The sequence below is a fragment of the Tympanuchus pallidicinctus genome, unplaced genomic scaffold (genome assembly GCF_026119805.1).
Source record: "Tympanuchus pallidicinctus isolate F22 unplaced genomic scaffold, pur_lepc_1.0 scaffold16, whole genome shotgun sequence".
Lineage (NCBI taxonomy): Eukaryota > Metazoa > Chordata > Aves > Galliformes > Phasianidae > Tympanuchus > Tympanuchus pallidicinctus.
This window is the reverse complement of record NW_026294679.1, coordinates 14,510,830-14,531,199: the sequence shown is the minus strand read 5'-3', so window position 1 is coordinate 14,531,199 and position 20,370 is coordinate 14,510,830. Positions and strand designations below refer to the sequence as shown.

At 37.5% G+C, this 20,370-nt stretch overlaps 1 protein-coding gene across 7 annotated transcripts in view; it reads left to right on the top strand.

Moving 5' to 3' along the window:
- The window catches only part of CPEB3 (cytoplasmic polyadenylation element binding protein 3), an 87,557-nt gene that overhangs the window by 52,787 nt on the left and 14,400 nt on the right, over positions 1-20,370 (top strand). For all 7 annotated transcript variants that reach the window (XM_052677905.1, XM_052677904.1, XM_052677906.1 and 4 more), the window contains 2 exons: positions 3,767-3,934; positions 5,789-5,878. In XM_052677905.1, coding sequence (XP_052533865.1) covers positions 3,767-3,934; positions 5,789-5,878 — 258 coding nt within the window. The remainder of the gene's footprint in view (positions 1-3,766; positions 3,935-5,788; positions 5,879-20,370) is intronic.

Here is a 20,370-nt window from a genome sequence, read left to right as displayed (position 1 = left end):
AGATTGTGGCATTTTACAGCTAGAATTGGACAGTGCCATCTGTTTGGGGTACTTTGGCATTACATTTCATTTGATCTCTCTTTTTTTTATATATATATATATATGTTCTGTGGCACCCATGCACGTGACGTTTCTTGGAAGGCCTCCTTTTCGCATTGTAGAATTTGGGGACAAACCTAGTCATACGAGTTACCCAATAACCTCTAAGTGACTAGTAGTTTGCACTTGTGTGGTTAAAATAGTAGACTGGACTGGTACTGTTTCTAACGTAAAATTTGAGCTGATTTGATTCAAAGCTGATGGTGTTTAGCTTTTAATTTATAGATAAAGGTAAACAGAGAATTGTATTTTTAAAACTTAGATTTTATCCACAAACTTACCTTGCTATTTTTCCCTACTTCCAGAGAACAGTATTGTTATCTGGTGTCTAAAGCACGTTAATATTTTTCTTTGGTGCTCTCATGGTACTTGAAACATTAAATATCATAAGCTCTGTATGCATGTGAGCATAGGATGGTGCCAAGTGTTTCCAGATTGATTAAATGGCAGCAAAGTAGGAAGGGAGGTGGAAACCATCTGGGCACTGTTAACTTCCAGTAACTTGTGCTGACTTGTAGAAGCAAAATGTAAGTGATGTGGCAATTGTAATCGTGATGCGTGCAAGATAGGCTGTAAAATTCAGTGTAGGCTTCTTTGTAGAAATTGTGGTGATGACAAAACAAGGCAAACAGGTTCTGGATGCGCTGGACTTTCAGGATTGTTTTACTCGGCTAAAATGCATGCTTCCCTCCATAGTAATTGTTGCCTATGTGAATTTGTCTTTTCTGTGGTAACTAGTAGGTGTGTGTGTGTGCGTGTGTGTGCGTGCGTCTCTTGTCATCAGTGTTAGGGATTTTGTGACATGCCCTACTCATACAATATTAACCTCTCTGATATCCCTGCTTTTTCAGTATATTGAATTGCATAATGTTGTTTTGAGCTTTCTTAACCTGAAGAACCACACATTTCTTAAGTTGTCTGCTTAAAAAAGATGTGTTGTTTATCAAACGTTCTCATATTCATTGCTTTTACCACTTGCATTGCAGTAATAATATGCTCAGAGGCAAGTCTGTGCAGGGACTCATTTCGTGTTTATTATACTGGAGTCTTTTAATTAGTCTTTCACTCTGTCACTGTGACTAAGCATCTTCAGTGGGAAGAGTGTTGTCAGAAATATTTTGGGGGTTGGTGCAACCTATCAGCTTTCTACTTGATCCTTTGTTTCCTTTGTGAATTAAGCTGAGTTTTGTTTTGTTTTTTTTTTCGTAGAAATCACACTTGAGGTTGCTGAGTTGCGTATCCTGAAAACAAGATCTGTATCTGGTTTTCAAATTTTATTTTACTTTTTCCAGATACGTGTGTAAGAGTAGCTATTGAAAGTCCTTCCTCTTGCCTTGACAACTCAGAGGTGCCAGGGAAGGGCTGCAGGCATATAAAAACAGGGCGCTTAGTAATGCTTTTCCATGATACTCTATAGAGGCTTGCTCTGGGTGTTTTCTGATGTGAGGTTTCAATACCTAATGCTCCAAGATGGGTTTTTCCACTGTTCTCATTCCCTCTTTCAGAAATGATGGGAACTTTTTAGCATCCTTAAAGCCTGTAGTTAAAAGCCTGTGGTAATGGGTTCCATAGTTTGGCTTTCTTTGGATTTATGTATTTAATGTACTTGAGCAATTGTTCCCTACTCCATTTTCTCTGTGCCTTTTGTTATATTAAATGCTTGCTTTATACTCTTAACTGTGTGCTTCACTATAAAGCTTTAGGTCATCATCTCTTGAATTCACTTAATCTGAGTATAGTGCCTGTGAACTGTCAAGCATCTGACCATCAGAGGAGGCATCTTGCCTTTTAAGCCACTATGCATTTTGTTCGATTTCCATCAGAAATCAGCTCTCATTCAGCCTCCTCAATGGACCTGCATTTCAGTTGAATAGCTAAATATTGATTCATTTGATGTGTGAACTTCCATCTTTTTTAAGAAAGCATGTTTGTGGGGGGAAATAAAATATTATTTAGTCTGTAAATAATTTGATATTCTTACATGTTTACTTCTACCTATTATTACTCTCATTCATGTGCTCTCTCTTCTGCTAAAATGCATACATTCATATATGTGTGTAACCTCTCCATGCATTACCAGAATATTTATCAAGTCCTTTCTGGCTTATGCTCTAAAGCTGCCATTTCTGACAGCCAGCTGTGCTAGACTTTAAGAGTAGCATCTCTAAATCCTTCTCTGTTTGTGACATTTGCCCTGTTTCTATATTGGTGCTTAAAAGCACAGTAGGATTTTTACCTCTGTGGATTTTTGCATTTGTGTTCTTTGCCAATGTTCTGCCTTCAATATGTTCTTCCTACATAAAAATTGAAGCTCATACTTTGTGTTAGTCAGAACATCTTTTCTGTTGGTTGTTTATCTTGTTCCTTATATGTAGGTTTGCTGCTTCTTTTTGTAATGTAGCCTTTACTGTTCAAGGCTCTATTACTGATCATTTCAGTATATACTTTTTTTTCTGACTAGTGTCAGTCTGCGTGTCTTTGTTTTCCACCTTGCCCCTGGTTTTCCTCCCTTTACTTCTGTGTGCTGTAGCTTCCTCTTCTTTGGGTCTTCCTAGAAGTCAATTTCATGTGATCAATTACCGTGTAATTTATTTTTCCTGCTATTTATATTTATAGTTAACCCCTCTATAAACTGTTTGTATCAATTAATTTTAATTCTGTCCCTGGGAGCAATCCTACATGATATGAGGGGACAAGTAGTTTCTTCAGAGTTGAGATGAGGTTCCCATTTATACATCTTTCCACTTTACAGGATTTATTTTTCAACTCAAATATAGGAAATTAAATTCTAAAGCTATTTTGAATATCTTCTATTTTCTGGGTTAATAAATCTGTTCTTAAGATAAGGTGCGTATACTTTGGTAATAGTAGCAACAAGTTATTTGAATCAGGTGATCGCAATAATTCACTTTTCATCAAATAACTGAATAGAAGTCATTTGTGTTGCTTTCTGCTCATTCATTTACTGAAAGTGTATTTTAATACTGAGTAACAATTTGACACTGACATAGCTAACAACTTTTTTTTTATTGCAAGTGTTTGTGTTTTATTTAATAAGTCTTTAAAAATTTTTTATCTTGTTAGCTAAGCTGTTTGCTTCACCTACACTTAACATCCACTACTCAGAGCTTTTCTGTGTTTATTTTGCTGTTTGCTCCCTGCTCAGAAATTTGCCTCCACTCACACGTGGAGAAAGCAATGCACCTCTTGAGGTTAGGATACTGTCAAGCATTCTGAAGGAGGCCATCCTGCCCCGCAATGCCATGGCTTAAGTGGTCTGCATTTTTAACTCGTTTCTTTGAGATCTGCTATGGAAGCTCTTAAATCAAAAAGGATTGGCTTGAAGTTTTCAAAGGTTCTTTCTGCAGCTATGACAGTTTCTGCGGACAACTTGTTGGCTTCCATTTGCTTAGCCATTCCCAAGAGTTTCTGCTTTAAACTAAATTAAGTTTATTGTCTTCTAAGAATAACATAGTTACATATTTGAAAAAATAGGAGTGATACCAATGAATATGATCTGAATAACTGATTGCTTAGCTAGACTTCTCATTAGAAATTCTCTTAGAAGCAAAACCGTGTTTTAGAAAAGGAAACTGTAAGTTTTGACTGAAATATTTAATTGTCGGGGAAATAGCTTTAACTACAGATACTACAAAATCTGTTACAGGTCGGTCTTCACTCTTTCCTTTTGAAGATGGCTTCCTAGACGACAGCCACGGTGATCAGTCTTTATCATCGGGTCTCAGCTCTCCAACACGCTGTCAGAATGGTGAAAGAGTGGAACGCTATTCTAGAAAGGTGTTTGTTGGAGGTCTTCCTCCTGACATTGATGAAGGTACTGTGAATAAGTTACATTGGTGAGATATGGGAATTGGCTTTCATACAGTTACTTAGGAAACGACATTTTATCATAGAAACAAATGTATTTTTCCAGGTGTATCACTTGTAGCGCTTGTGGCGTTATTTAAAACATCCTCCTCACTTTGTCCCACAACATCTGAGAATTCCCATGATATTCTTCTGTACTGCAGATTAGAGGAGGTGAAGACAGAAATGCCTGCATAGCAGGTCTTTTAATCTGCACTAGTAGCATGTGTTCCCACGCATGTAAAATAGGAGAGCTGGAAAAAGCAAAAACAGTGGGTACTGTCAATCCTCTGTAGGATTTCCTTTGTTAATAGAAGTTGTTGACTTATGGACTTTGTTAATGCAGTACTTATCAAAATAAATTGGTTTCCTATGCAGCATATATGTAGTGTTCAATTCACGGAAGTAGAGCGTTTAATATGGTTGCAACAGTAACCAGCATTTAGTAGGGATGGTCAGGTTTTTTTCTCAGTCCATGTTAACTCTGCATGCATGTACACACGCACATTTGGACTGAAACCAAAACATTACAGTTTGGGGTGTATTTTTCATATTGTGGCAGGAATCCATCACTACGTAGCTTCAGTTGGCATATACAGGACATTCAAGGATGCCTTAAAGGGAGGAATTTTTGAATCTCATCACTACTAAATCTGAAGAATAAACTATGGTGCAATTTCAGTTAAATGAAATAAAAATAAGCTGGATTGCCAATGAATGGTTCACAAACAGCTACAAATACAGTTCCCACATCACATCACCAGTTGCAGAGTTGTTGGTATGGGGACAGCTGGGTCATCTGAGTCTCCAAATAGAAGCAGCAGCAGGCCAGCAGGTACAACTGATGTGACCACTGCTGGGACACTTCAGATTTGAAATACATGCCCAGCCTGTCCTGAGAGGAAATAAGAAACATGGCTGCTTGAGAGCTATTACCCTCATACGTGAGAGATTGACTCTAGTAACATCATCTTCCTTAAGCTTCTGATTTGTGTGTTCTGTGTTTTGTGTCTCTTGTTGCTTGAAAAATTTAACACGCAGCTCATTGGGATCAGGTGATCTGAATGCATCTCAAGTAGCAACCAAGAATTTGGAAAACCGCTGCTTTTTTCTTTTTTTTTTCCAACCTTTCTTTCTGATGAGTTGTTGCTCTGATCTATTTAGCATTGCATTAGATATAACTCTAAATTACTACTTCCTTTAAAATGCATAAATGCATTGGAAAGTTATATTTTAAAAACTTGAACGAATTTGAGGGAAAAAAAGAATTTTCTTTAAATAAAAATTGTTCTATAGGATAGTTTCAGGGATGGTTTCAGATGTTTGCTTTCTGGTGTTTTTAAACTGATACTTTAAAAAAAAAAAAAAAAAAAAGCAAAAAACAAACGTGGTGATTCAGGGCAGATTTTCCAAGGGGACTGTGGAGACACATGGCCTGATGCAGCCTGCTTTCTAGATCGTGCTGCTGCAAGGAGTGGCCATGCAGACACGTAGCTTCTCCCTCAGTCCCCATGTGGCAGCATCTGACCCTGCATTGTGGCTATAATTAGATGTAGACCACAGCTGAAGCATATTCACTTTTGATAGATCATGTTTGCAGCAGGATTAAATGCAGACTTGTATTAGTGGAATGCAAAGTTCCTTTTTTAAGCAGCCATGTATATTGCAGAACTAAAAGAACATTTAGGCACTATCAATTTACAGTATTGCAGTTTTTGTTGTTCTTGATAGGAACAGAAAATAGACTTTTAAAATAGAAATGCTTACCTTGCCACTGTCAGTCTTCAGTCTTTCTCTAAGGTGCCTCATTTGTTTTTTGTAGATGAGATCACTGCCAGCTTTCGTAGATTTGGACCTCTTGTGGTGGACTGGCCTCACAAAGCTGAAAGCAAGTCATATTTTCCACCTAAAGGTAATTAGCTTAAAATATTTTTATGCAGGCTGTTCTGGTAAAAGGAAATTATGTCTACAATATGGCAATCTATTAAAAAGAAAGGATTTGATTATCAGTGATGAATTTGCTCTTTCAACAAGTGTATTTTCAGCAGCTACCATGATGGAAAAAAAGAGCGATTCAGTAAATGAAATGTAGCCTTGTATTTCAGCAAGCACGGAGTCCTTAATTTGGTGTTTAACTTACACTAGGCTTAGTTTAGAAGGAAAGTTTTTGAAATTTCCTAATTCTGGTGTGGTTTGTTTAATGTTGAAACCATAAGAATAATAGAATATGATTTGTCATGGCCAGAAGTCGTTGGTGAAATGTATGCACAGTATTTTGCCAAGATGCATGAGCCTACTTTGCGTGTGTGCTGACCCAGGAAGCTGTGATCCTGCTCAAAACAAAAAGGTTTGCAGCAGGTTTTGCTGCTGCTGAGCTACAGCAATGAATTCTGCTAAGAGATGGAGTCTTCAGCTTGGGCAGGTGTCAGGCACCATGATTACAGAGCTGCTAGGCCGGAACTGATTCGTTTCAGAGTGGCTTAGAGTTAAGCAGGTGAGGCTTTTTCACACCCATCAGCAAAAAGCTATGCCAGCTTATTTAGGGTTTATGGAAAAACTGGCTGGGAGAGTTGCTTGGTTAAACTCAATTGCTCTGTACTGTATCTTCTGCTGTGATTTTATTTTTATACCATATAGTCTATGCTCAGTCACACTTGCCTCTTGCGTATAGTTTGGGAGTTCATGCATGATCTAAAACTGCAGCATAAAATTAGGCACAAAATTTCTGATCTATACATTAAGATTTTCTACTCTCACTGGATCTTGAAGTTCTTAATGGCTCATTAAGGCCACTGATTATTTTGGCAGAAGAGCGAGCTACTTGGTCACTGAACTAGCTAATCCTGCAACATTTCCATAGATGTGGTTTTGATTGTAACAGACAAGTAATGAACAGCTTCTGTGGAATCTTGAGTGCTGGAGGCAAGATAGCTCCGTACAAAGGCTTGTTCTGTAAACAGCATTTGGGGCACTTGCTTTAAAACAGAACAAGAAAACATACGTGCTGTGTCTTTCCTGTCCCATTCTCACAACTCAGCCTTGCTGTCAGGAGTTTTTATGCAACATCTCTTTCTGAATTAATAAATACATGAATAAAGCACATGTTCTTAAGAACAGTTAGTAAAATATGCTTTTTTTTTTTTTCTTTTTTCTTTTTTTTTTTTTCACTTTCACTGAAAAGTTTAAAGAACAGTAATATAATAAAGCAAGTTTCTCCTTGTCCCTAATATCTCTTGGTCCTCTCCACTACAGTTTTAGTTCTCATTAATTCAGTAACTATTTAAGGCAGATCAACATGGGACTTCCAATTATTGTTGAGTTTGTTCTGTATGTGACACTGGACTAGTTATGCCTCAACAAACCCGTGAAAATGTTTTCGAGTAAGATCTATTTTAGCAGAAGACAAGGGAATGCAGGCTCGCTTCTATTTTTTTCTCATGATTCTAATATAGGAAACGGCTTTCAAAGCCCCTGCCAGTTGCCCTGAATGTCTGTCTGAAAGTGCTAAACAACAGTCAATCCCAACTGTTCCAGATTTATTTATAACTAACTTCTTAGTTATCAATCAGGACTGCAGTGTTATGCATCCTGCATTCCTGTCTTTGAGGTTCTCTCAAGAGTTGTACTGAGCTTGGTTGGTTGAATGTACGTAACTGACTGCGGTTCTGTGCTGGGGCGTCTGCGTAAAAGACCAGGAGGCAGAAGCCAGGTTTGAACTCCTGTTGTATTTTTTTTTCAGATCTTTTGCATCTATTTTAAAGATAAAGAATACTCCTCTTGGAGTATTAGGGAATCATTGAAAGAAACTCTGCAATAAAATACCTCTATTTCTGTTTTTCCATAGAGGCTCCTTTAGAATTAAAACACAGTATTTATTTGTTTAGACTTGTTTTATTTTAGGCTGTTCTCGTTTATTATCTGGCACTTATTTAAAAAAAAAAAAAAATTAAATGAAATGGAAAGAGATGCTTGAAGTTATGCTTTTGCACAACATTCAGTGACATCCAGCTGTCAAATAATAGTGATTTCAGATGTTTTCTCCCTTTTTTCTACCTCTTTCCTTGCACGTCACATTATTAACCTGTAGAATTTCTGACAATTTCAGTAGGGTTATTTCAGATGGAAAATCTGTCCAAAACAAAAATAATAGTAATAAAAAAAAAGAGAGGCTGTCTGGACTGTGGGAATGCAGTGGGATGATGTGGAGGCTAATCTTTGTTCACACGTTAATAAAACTGATCTCTGAGGCTTCTCCCACCTACTTGAACGTGCCTGACTGGCAGTAATGTTGAACCCTGCTCTTTCTGAAAAGAGGCTGTCGCCTCCAGATGGACTTTAGTGGCCTTTTGATGGATAGGCTTTTTTATTACCCCTTTATTTCTGTAGGTCAGGCGAAATGACTATGCCTAGACGTAGAATGAAAGTTGTTTTTTGTTTGCTTTGATAAGCATTCAGTTACTGGCTTGAAGCAGATAGAATCATACCATTGGGTCAGCATAGTCAGCAGAGTTTCACACTGGGGCAGTTTCATCAGGAATTACTACCTTCTAAGTGCAGATGATGTCACCCCTTACAGTTCTGAGCATACGGATATGGACTTTCCGCATCTATTGTTCAAGAAAAATGCTGTGCCTTATTCATAATTGCATGAATTTGTGAAACGTGTTCAACACTGCAGTAGATGAATTCCATTTAGTTGCTTTATGTTAGGACTATCTTGATATCCTTAAGACTGGGAACAAAAGGCTGCAGGAGCTATTAGCCATGTCTAAGCTGATCAGGCATGAAATCTGAAAGATTAAAATAAAACTACAGTCTAATGACTTTTTTCCCCTCCTCCTTTTATCTGGTGCTTTATCTGGTCAGTTTGGTGGGTAAGTCAGACTGCAGATATGCAGTCTTGATCTGGCAAGACATATTAGCTAATTTATTAGCTGGTATGGTTGATTAGCTTAGGTGCAGTGTCACATAAGCTGCTTTCAGGGCTGAGGTCCAGAAACGTTCTCACAATGCTGAGCTTGAACAAAGATTTTGGCATTCTGAGAATGGTGATGCTACTGGCCCTGTACAGCCACTGCCTTTGCTTAAACACATCAATTAAGATCAATTAAGTGTAGGGCCTGGTGAATGTAGACCAGTTTTGTGTGACATACGCTGAACTGCAATCTCCAGCATGGTGAGTCACGCAAGGCTTATTGCAATCTGATTTTGGACCTGGAGGACTACAGATCAACAAGGATGTGTCTGTGTTGTACTACTAGGGCGTGCTGCGTACTGTGCCATGCAGGTTTTCCTGTTTTGCAAGTATTCTAGGTCTTTGTTACCTATACCAAATCTTACCTGACATGATGTGTTTGAGGAAGATCTGCTTGATCAGTGGTTAAATTTTGGTTATTACCACAACAAAACCAAAATTATCTGGAAGATCAAAACAGCCCTTACAGGAAACACCAACGAGTTTGGCATTCAGATTGCCAAGAGAACGCTGGTGGTACCCAGCTGTTTTGTTACTGAAAGTGTAGATTATTGCACTAGGGCAAGAGAAGTTGATAACAGCTGACAGTGTGGGTAAGAGGCTTCTATTCCTAGTTGCGAGCATCTGCATTATTGCTTCAACATTTCTTTTTACCTCTCCTATGCATTGTAAAGCTTAGCACTGTGTTTTTATGTTGGTGTCATCCATGAGGTGAATTTAATGCTTTGCTTCTGAATAAGGCCAATTCATTACCGCTGTCTGAAGCGTCTTTGGATTATTTCCTTTGGCATCTGCTTGGATGCATTAGTAACAGAACTGGCAAAATGTATAAATGCCATGTGTTGGTCTCGCTAAGCAGATGCCCAGTTTGTAATATGTTTACTTGGCTTTCACCACAGAGTTTTGGGAACTGAATGTGGCTTGTGATTAAGTATTTTCTGAGTACCTATGAGATGTTGAGAAATAATTAAATATGCACATAAGTAAGTTATCAAATGTAGTTACACATTTCCATGACAGTTTATTTCACTCTGGCAAAACCAAGATAATTCAATTTGTATTTGATTAAAATATGAAGGCCTTCTGATTTACTTACTGGTCTGCTGAGTTAAGCAATGTTTATGCGAACTAGAGACAATTTTTTTCCTACTTCTTTTATTAAACAGATGGTGTCAACGTTTCAAAAACATTCTCATTTCAGTTTTTTCAACACATTGCTAACTTTAAAACAACACCTTTAAGAAAAAAAACAAAAAACAAACAAACAAAAAAAAACACCAAAGACAGCTTTTATCGATTTATTTTTCTTAGTGATAACTATGATTTTTCTAGCACTCACTGGAACATGTATGACATTTTACAAGGACAAAAATTACTGAATTTTTTCTATTTCTTTTCTTGTAAGAGGAAAGATGTAGAGAAAGAAAATGAGGTGGGACAGAACTTGAAGACAAGATGCATTTGGAATGGAGGAATGCATTGACATGATTGATTAAGACGTGTGGTACAACAGTCCGATCCTCTTGTATTTTCCCTGTTTTTCAGTCATTTATTTGATTAAAAATAGATACATTGTACCTACTGCTTACAGGGCGCACAGAGATGAGCAAGATCTCAGGAAGAAAAGAATGCTATATAGAAAGTTGCATAAAGCAACACTGGGAAGTGATTGCTTTCGTTTAAAACCACTGGTGCAGCAGACTTGTTTGAGCATTCCTGATGGTCTCCAAGGTAAACTAGCTGGGAACGCTGTCATGGGCAGTTGTCTGACCTTTGTTGTGTGACTGAGATCCCTTTGCATGGTTAATTCCACTGCCAGTGCAGTAGAGATGGTAGTTCCCACAAGAGCAGCAGCAGCGAATAGTTACAAGGATAAAGTATGGTGCCATAATTCTAACTTCACCAACTAGATTCAGAAATGGGCATCTGGTTTGTCTGAGCGCAGTGATATGTTGTACAGAAACTAGTCTCAGTATTTCAGAGAAGCTGTGGATGCCCATCCCTGGAGGTGCTCAAGGCTGGGTTGGATCGGGGCTCCAGGCCCTGATCTGATGGGTGGCACCCAGCCAACAGCAGGGGGTTGGAACTGTGGATGGCTTCCAACCCATCATTCTGTGATTTTTTTTTAATTTATTTTCAGTTAGTTTGGTCTAAATGATGTAATATCGTACTGCTGAAGTACATCAAAGAGTGCCTGGCCAGTTTTCATATCTTACAAGCTGAAGCTGGAGATTATAACATTTTCTAGAATGGGAACTTAATGAGAACTTAAGTTCCTTATCCAGAAACACACTGTATGGCAAGAAGCAATGAAAGTGCTTTTTGAAACTTTATTTGTGTATGTTCCCACACAGAAGCACACAAGATCAGTCCTTTAACCACTGATCTCTCAGGCTGTGTACGTAATTTGGAGGCCCTATGCCTTCCCACAGCAGAAAAGCACGATTCCAAAGCAATGCAGTTCACAACGTGTGTGGCAGCAGCATGCAGCACATACTAATTTGCTATTTAAGGTTGTTTTTAGCGTACAAGTTGCTTTTAGATTTTCAATTAATTATGTTTAAGCCTTCCTTTTTAAAGATCTTCATGCTACTTCCTATCCAGTGCTTGATGAGTCTTGGTGGTGAAGTGATAATGATCGTAAAAAATCTGTCTGATAACTGGCACAGCAGTCTCAAACAGCATTCAAGAAGCTGCTTCATGTAAGAGAATGTCTGTCCCTAGAGCAGTGCTATTTGCTGTTTCTATTTCTGAGAGTAAACAAGAATCTGATGAGGCAAAATATAGTTATTTTTGTGCAATCAAACCTAGGCAGGGCAAATTGCATTCTGAGGTGGCTTTGCAGGATTATTCTCTACCGGCTTTCATGTTGCCTTCAACAACAAATGCTATTTCTTTTAGAATTGCAGCCTAATTCAGCTTAGTATCTTATGTACCTTTAGACTTTTCATGGGTACATCTTGGGTGTTCTCTTTTCTGGTGGTACAGAGGTAACTGACTTCAATTTTTGAATATATCGGGCAGCTGATGTTATAGAGCCATACTTGTGATCATGGGCTTTAAATCTTAATGTTCATAAAGATGATATTATAGAGAAAGGAGGTGCTCTACTTACCTTCTTAATAGTTGAAGATGGATCATTACTTTTCTAATTCAGGGACAGGGCAAAGGTGGAGAGGGGATGCAGATCCTCTTTGGCAGAAAGCTTTGTGTTTTGTGAAACAAGCACATGGAGCTTGATAACTGACTGCACCATTTCCTAAAGAAGAACACTGAGTTGTACGCCCTCAGGAGCATGCAACTCTGTCATTTTTGTGGATGATAGATATTACTGTGATATATGCTACAGTAGTTAAGCATCCAAGTATATTACACTGTTTCTACCAGACCGAGTCGCTGAGCAGCTTACACATCACGTGGCTCACTCGGGAGGGCTGGCGTGCGTTTTCACTGTTTGTAGCGACTATGAAGCGTTGGTATGGGAAAGAAAATATGAGTTCTGATTGTGAATTTTCTTAGAGATAATATATTTTAAATTTAAATGAATATTTAACTAAAGCTAAGTTATATTAAGTAATTTTGTGTAGCTATACTGAAATTTTGCATTGGATAATGGCTAAAAGATTCCTAAGCAGACTGAAAAATGAGTTCCCAGTGTCACTTCATGGTCCAACTAGGAAAGAAATGCTAGTGATTCTCTTTGAATGACTGTCTGGTCACAGCATCTAGCCAAATTCTCTGTCACGTGGATTTCTTCATTTTTGATCAGTCCGCGGCAGGTTCTGGTCACAACAGTAGTCAAATAGCTCCATTCTGCAACCTAAAACCACCAGGATGGACTCTACAAGGAAACCAGTGTACAAAATATCTCAGTATGGAAAAAATAACTTGGAAAGAAAAGTGTAGGAGAGAGTGAAGGAGTCTGAAATTCCCCTGTGGGAAAATGCCATAATTGAGATTAAGTTTTTTTTTTCCTTAGTCACCCTAAGCACTACATCGTTCATGTTACATTTTTAAACAAATGCAAAAAGCCCAATAATATCAAAGAAAAAAAAAGTGCTACTTGCAGCATATTTTCTCCTTCAAACTCATAGAAAGGATGCATCAGGGTAACTTCGTTACATTGTGCAGCTTCTCTAGATGAATGCTGCTCATGGAGGACAGTGACAGTACTGAAGTGTCCATACTACATAGTCAGTACGCAGTTGCAATCACTTCCTATGTCACCTCCACGAATTGTAGAAAACAGGTTATGGTCAATACCAGAAAGAGTGTGGAATAAATATCTTTGCTAGTAAGGTACTGCTTATTCTTTCATACAAGTTTATATTGAAAGGTCGCTCACCTTTCAGTCACGTTAGCAAAGAGTTTATCATAAAATCTTCCAATACAAATTCAGTCTGAAGTTTGTGTACTTGTTAAACATCTGTTCTCTCCTGAAATAGCTCAAAAGGTAGCATTTCTCTTTCCTACTTTACACAGTTTTCAAATCAGAAAGCATGCACATTTGTGAAACTTAATGCGTAAAGTTGCTATTTTTCCAAATACTTTCTTGTGCAAATGTTACTGCTGTGTCAACTGCATGTCAGAGCGTGTGCAGAACACCAGTTCTCAACCTTTCCCAGCACATTCATGATGTAATGAGGGAGGAGAGACATTTGACATTGACACACAATCTTTATTTTTATCTAAAGCAAAGGTCAGTAAAGCCCTTCTTAATTGAAGTCTCCCAGAAATAACCATTGATCCTACTTTAGAACATACATACTTGTCAAAAATAGATTTTGGATCCAACAAAATTTTAGATCACTAAGGGACATTAAATGTGGGGTTTCGGAGGGTTTTCTAGCCAGTACTTGAAGGTCTTCAATGATTAAGGCACTAAAAAGATTTAAGGCAGCAATCACAGAACAAAGAAGTTGAACGTATTACTTGCTATACTGAAGTATAGAAAAAGGGCTTTTGTGTCAGTTAATCCTAAGAAAGAAGCAGTCTGCTTTTGTCAAATGAAAGCAGCTAAATATTTGTCAGATTCTCATAAACTGTGTCTAAAACCACATCGATTTTACTGATGGTCTGCTTTTTTTTTTTTTTTTTTTTTTTTTTTCCATAAATTGTTTTTCTACCATAGAAATCTAAATTCTATTTTTTTGCCTTTTCTGTTGTTTTATAAACAGGAAGATATGGGTTAATTTGTGTTATGGGCTCCAGGATGAAATCAGTTTTATGAATAGGGAGATTGAGGTCTCAATAACAGTAGTTTGTGCTTTGCTGATAGCTTGAGCAGCATCTGTTGCTAATAATATAGGAACCATCAAATTCCTTGCAATTGTTGAGAAAAGTTGAAGGGGATCATTGGTGAGGACCAGCCCTGCAGTGGGTTCACTTTTTCTGGAAGCAGTAATCCAAAAATCATTTTTATTCCTCCTGCAGCCCCTGGTAAGTTGTGATCATTTCATGAGTGACAAATCTGCGCTCCCTAGAAATTCCTGCAAGCAGTAATTTATACTGTCCTGTTCCTAGAATCACTGTAGTGATGCCCACCATTCTACCCCTACAGTAAGTATACAGTAATTTCACATCAGCCCTGTATCATCTGGAAACACACACCAAGAATTTTTCGGAGGCAATGAGCCCTATTTTTATTCTCCCAAATCAGAGTTTAAGACTGGAAGTAGGAATTCACCACGTGTTGGAAGATGGTACTTGGGAGAGGATCTGCTGCGCTCAGGTTTCAAAAGCTAGGAGCAGCAGAGCGCCGTTCTCTCCGATCCCACTGCTGTGTTTGGCAGCAAAATCGCCCCCGTTTGGGGATCTATGATGTGTGTGGGTAACACCATCTGTGTATAATCTGCCCTGTTACATCACAGTGGAGGCTGCGCAGTTCTCATTTAATAAAGTGAGAATCATAGTGGTTTAGAGGATTTGGTAAATCCTATGATATTTTTTGTAAAATGTACCATTCTGATCCCCCAGAAAAGTACATGCTAAGTAGAAACTTGGAGAGAGAAATTTGTTCAGCCAAAATGACTTAGGATGAGTTTTGGAAAAGCTTTCTGTCATTGAGGCCTTCAAGGTGCGTCTCTTCTATGCAGCCAACAGAGACGAGAGACTTGAGCAACCAGAGCTTAAAAACACATGAGAGTGAACATTCAAACCAGTTGTTATTGACCTGCAACTCACAGAAATTGACATAATGGCTTCTTATGATTAAACCTAGTGCTGAAGCAGTGTTGTCAGCAATGGAAACCTTTTTATTAAGGGAAAAACTGCTAACAGCACATCTTCTTTGGGAAGAATTAAATACCAAGTAATTGCAAATTTGATGTTTTAAAAGTATTTTAGTTAAGCTGTAAAAACGAAACAAAAAGAACCTTCCAAGAACATTTACTACAGAATTATTTCACAAAGTGTGTAAGATTAGATTAGATAAAATGCCTTAAAATGCCAACACACAAAATATGTTCTGAATGCTGCAAGGAAGAGATCTTTCTTACTCTAAGCTGAAATTGCTCAATTCTTTACACTGTTCTGTCCAAAAGGAAACAACAAATTTTCTTTCAGTAGTTTTTTGGTGAAGTACTGAATTAATCTGCATGGTATCCTCAAATAACGCTAATTAAATTTAAGTACTATTAACTGGAGAGACATGGACTAATGATCTAAAATATCCTCCGAATGTAAACTGTTGTGCCTTTTTCTTTTTTTCTGCCCTGACTGCTTGATACACTGTGCATACGGTGTCCTTTATGTGGTCCATTTACACCACTCCCCTGATCTTTGGTGTTTTCAAGCTATTTGCAGATACCACAGCTGAAACCATCTGGATAGCAGATCGGGGAAAAATTCTAGCAGTGAATTTCACATGCAGCCCTAAACTATCAAATGCTCCAGCACAGTACTAGCATTTTGTAGGTATTTATTTTTTTTCCCTAGTTCATCCTGATGGATAAATGATAGTGCCAGCTCTGTATGTGTGCAGAAAAACGAAGCAGAAGGGCTGGTTTTCAGATATGGATGATCAGTGGTTTTAATTGCAAGGAAGTTGTTAGGAAAATTCTTAAACAGTAAAGATGTTTTTTCCTTTTGGATGAATGATGACTAACTGTTCTGGCTGGATTAGAGTCAGTAGTGTGCAGTGACCCTGTAAGACAACAGAAGATCTTCTCTAAGATTTTGGCTTCCTAAGCAACATTTCTATTGGAGTGAAAGGCGTTGGTCTTAGGGTAGATTCCTTGAGGTAAAGGATGGAGAACACAGCCTGTCTGAACAGTTGTCTTTCCTGGTTTTCCCCACCTCAGAACTATCAAGTCCAGCATCTGCACTCTGTCTTAAAAAGAGTCTTGCAATTTCAGTTCCTCTACAGAGAGAGTTACGAAATCATGGTGAAGTGCAAGCTGAGTGTCTGCACATAGGGCTGTTGGAATCACACACGTGGGAGAATGTCTTGCTGGCTTCTTGGTCTGCATAAATGATGTCAGGTGCTTTTTGTTTGAAGATCTTTGAGAGAAGCTCTTTATATAATTTCTGATTGGTTTGTGCCCCATAGCTGCAGGAAATTTCCTTTCTTCTTTAAAAATAAAACTTGACCCATAATTTAAAAGGTGCTATGTTGTAAGATCCAATATCAAATTTTTTTAACTAAAAATAACTGACTTCAGCTAAAAAGCAGTCTGGATGTTTGGGTCTCTACCTTCTGCCATGAAAACTGTATGTCATCAATTCATTTTACCTCCTGCTGAGGTAAGGAATAGAAGGTGGAATCAAGCAGACTACTGACATATTTATCTAGAATTTTTCTATATTAATACTGCAGAGTAGAATCTGAAATTGGCTTATTGACAAACAAGGATAACTGGGCTTTCTCACAGACTTGAAGGCTGGTTTCTTTTCAGCCATCTGCTCAGAATTAGAGCAGCAGCAGCAGACCTGAGTCCTGTGGAAGATGAAAAAGAGCAGCAGTGATTTAGTACTGCAACCTGAAATTGACAAATTCACTTCTGAATTTAGTTGTGGGGTTTTTTTTCGTGTTGATGCATGCAAATGCCTGCTATTCCATGCTGCCGACCCAGTAAACTTCACAGAGATAGCTCTTGCCTCATCAAAAATTTACTCTTTGTCATATAACTAATTCATGCAACTACTATCATAATTATAATAAAGCGACTTGTATGATATAGCCTTTTTTTATACCCTTTGATTCTGATTTAGAGCTGCTATGCTTTCATAAGTCTGAAGTTTTAAAATGGTGGTGACCTTTGAAAGAGGAGACAAGCATACAAATTTGCTCTTGCAATGTTTTGCACACTGTGGAAGTAAAATGCCACATAAAAGTAGGGGCTTCGATTCCCTTTCAGAATATTTGCCGTGTGTTTATTGCTTTTATTTTTCTTTTTAATGGAGGGGGTGCACTTCAAAATTTCTTCAGAAAATGTGGGGAGAAGCATCTTTACTACAGGAAACATTGAGATGGTATCTGGATGTCAGTGTTTTCCCATGAACTGTAAAGAAACCGCAGGTAGCAATGACCAGCAAATCCCTTCTGCTTCTTGGCATGTTTTAGAGGTGAAAGGAGCCTGTAAATCACTACCAATGTTATTCACTGCATCGATATTGAAATGCTGTCCTCTCCATTAAGCAGAGAAGAGGAAACACTAGGGCTCCTTTCCCTTGTCCTCGTGGAGCAAGTGGATGTGCTGTGAGTTTTGTGGTTGGTTTGTTGGTTTTTTTTTTCATTTACACTGAAGATGTGGAGAAGATGTGGGGGAAAAAGTTTTCCATAATACTTATGACAGTGTAGGAAATAACTGATTTTTCTACTTGGGGTATGTTAAGGTCACTAGCAGTGAAGGTGAAATGTTTAACTTTCACTCTGTCGGTAACCTCAGTGATATGGCCTATTTAATAGTAAAACTGGGATTGTAAAGACACGCAGTTCATTTCACAGAGGCTACTGATCCAGAATCTGTTCTCATTAGACCCTTCCATATGATCTGCTTGATGCACATCTTGTCTTCCATTTAGCTTCATTTAATTTTTACGTGACCTTCATTTAATTACTCTGCAGATTCAAGGTTCAGTTTTTTTCACAGCTGTGGAACTGAGGATATGGAGAACATACCTTTAATTAAAAGCAAACAAAAAGTACTCCAAACTGTGACTTTAATGTGGCACGTGGAGAATTTCTTATTTATCAGACTACTCAGGCTCAATCTAGTACTCATGGAAAAAAACCAACCACCATAAAGCAAACAGAAGTCTGGCTGTAACATGCTAAACTGCTCACATTTCTTACCTTAAGCTTTTTTAGATAAAAGAATCAGCTGACAGCGTCATACACTTCTATTTAAAATTAGACTGCCTAAAAGAAATCTTTGCAGCCCTGACTAATACATAATTTCACTCTTCTGCAGTAGCTAAGTGAGATTACAGTCATTTCTATTTTAAGGTTTCTTAAGTATTTAAAGCCTTTGATGTCGTCTTGAAAATCCAGCCATGTCACTGCAACGTTTAAAAGAAAATCTGTGGTTTTTTTTAACACCCTGGATTTTTATTTTTCAAAAATGAGTTTCATTTTTAATAGTCCTTTCATCTTTGGATTTAGCAATGTGTTTTATTCATGGTCAAAGCGTCCTCTAGTAAGATTACTAGTGTTGACTTTGAGCAATGACCCTCTGTCATCACATTAACTGATTTAGTAAGTTGGTTCATACTGATTCTAAATATTCCTTTACTGTGGGCTTTTAAAATAAATCTATTCAAAAGTTGTAGTTCGTACAACTGCAATGCAATTTAAATACTTTTTTTTTAATCCAGAAAGAAAAATGAGAGAGTGCTATTTATCTTCCATGAACAAATTACATCCATTTAAAGCTACTTTTTGAAGCAGCCATCTCAACCATATAAAAATGAAGTCACAGATATTAAATTAGAATATTAATTTTCTGTGCAAGTTTACTTTTTCCTTAATAATATTACGTATTGAAATGTTATGTAAGAGATCATCGGTGGATGACAGATTTTTTTATTGTCATGTTGGATTCTATAAAACATCAGAAAAGACGCTGTCTAAACTTTCGAAACGAATGAAAGAAAATGTGCCTCAGAAGTAGTTCAATTTTTTTCAAGTGTTTTTTTCATTGTGCATAGGAGATAAATACACGTGAATACGCAAAGACTGTTCTGACTTGCTATACAGTATGCAAGGAGAGAGTCCTCCTCTTCACATTGGGCTCTCCTCACTGTCCAAAATTAGTGTTATAAAACTGAGAATATGTGCCCCTTTGAATACAAATATCTGATTTTTCCAAGTGAGCTGAGTTTGGGCAATCAGGTACTTGATCTCAGGTACTGAGGAAATCCATCGATTAAGTGCAGACCTCTGCCATAGATACGTGTTCAAATAGTCTTTGATCTTGTATATAGCTCTTCATTATATATGATTTTCTTTATTTGCAAAGTAGCTATGATCCTAATAGCCAGAAATAAGCTAATCTTGCCAGCTTTGTATTGGAAAATGGAACTCATGGTTTATGCAACTGATAGACTGCTGTCCTTAAGTACAAGAACTTAAAACATTTATGAATTATTTCTTGTAGATGCAAGTTGAGCATAAAGTGGTAAGCTTGTGTTAATATGAAGAGATGAAATGAACTCAGAACTAGTTGAAATCTCTGAGAAAAACTTCAGACTGAATTCAATCCCCTCTAGAGCACAAGTGAGACATCTCCACAATTACTCTGTTAGCACCTTTCTAAAATATTCCTGTACCATGAAGTAAAAAGACTGTTCAGACAACCTTAGTGAAACAAAAAAAACAACAAACACTACCGTGTTTTAAGAAAATTGATGCACAGAGGAATGTGCTGAAGCACATGGTGCTGAGGCATCTGAAGAAGCTTTCGGCATTTGCTCAGTTCATGCTTTTGGAGTAACGTATTTTTGTTTAGAAAACTAATGTTCTTATTAATTCTACCTCACCCACTGTCCTTGTAAAATAAGTTTCCTTTAAACCTTGAAGTCATTACAGTTGCCAATTCTAAATGTTAGAAGTTAATAGTTAGAAGTCTGCTGGCCCAGAGTTTTTTGGGAGGATGAGGCTCATCTCTCATTGTAGTAGAAATAGAGATTAAAATATTCAGCAAAACAGAATACAGTATCTGAAGTAGGTGTTTTGAGTTTTATAAAGTCATAGCCAAACTTTGCAATTAAACACAGCTGACAGGAAAAGATAATTAATCAAAACTAAGAATAAGTTACAGTTTAGATTGCTCTCTTCATTAAATGATGAATGAAGTTATTGAAAATGCTGTTTTCTTCCTATTAGGAAAACCCCACCATTATTAAATTCTATCAATTGTGAAGTAATTCTTTTTTGCAATGTCAATTTTAGCAGGTATATTTTTCCACTTTCATTGTTTTTATAATGC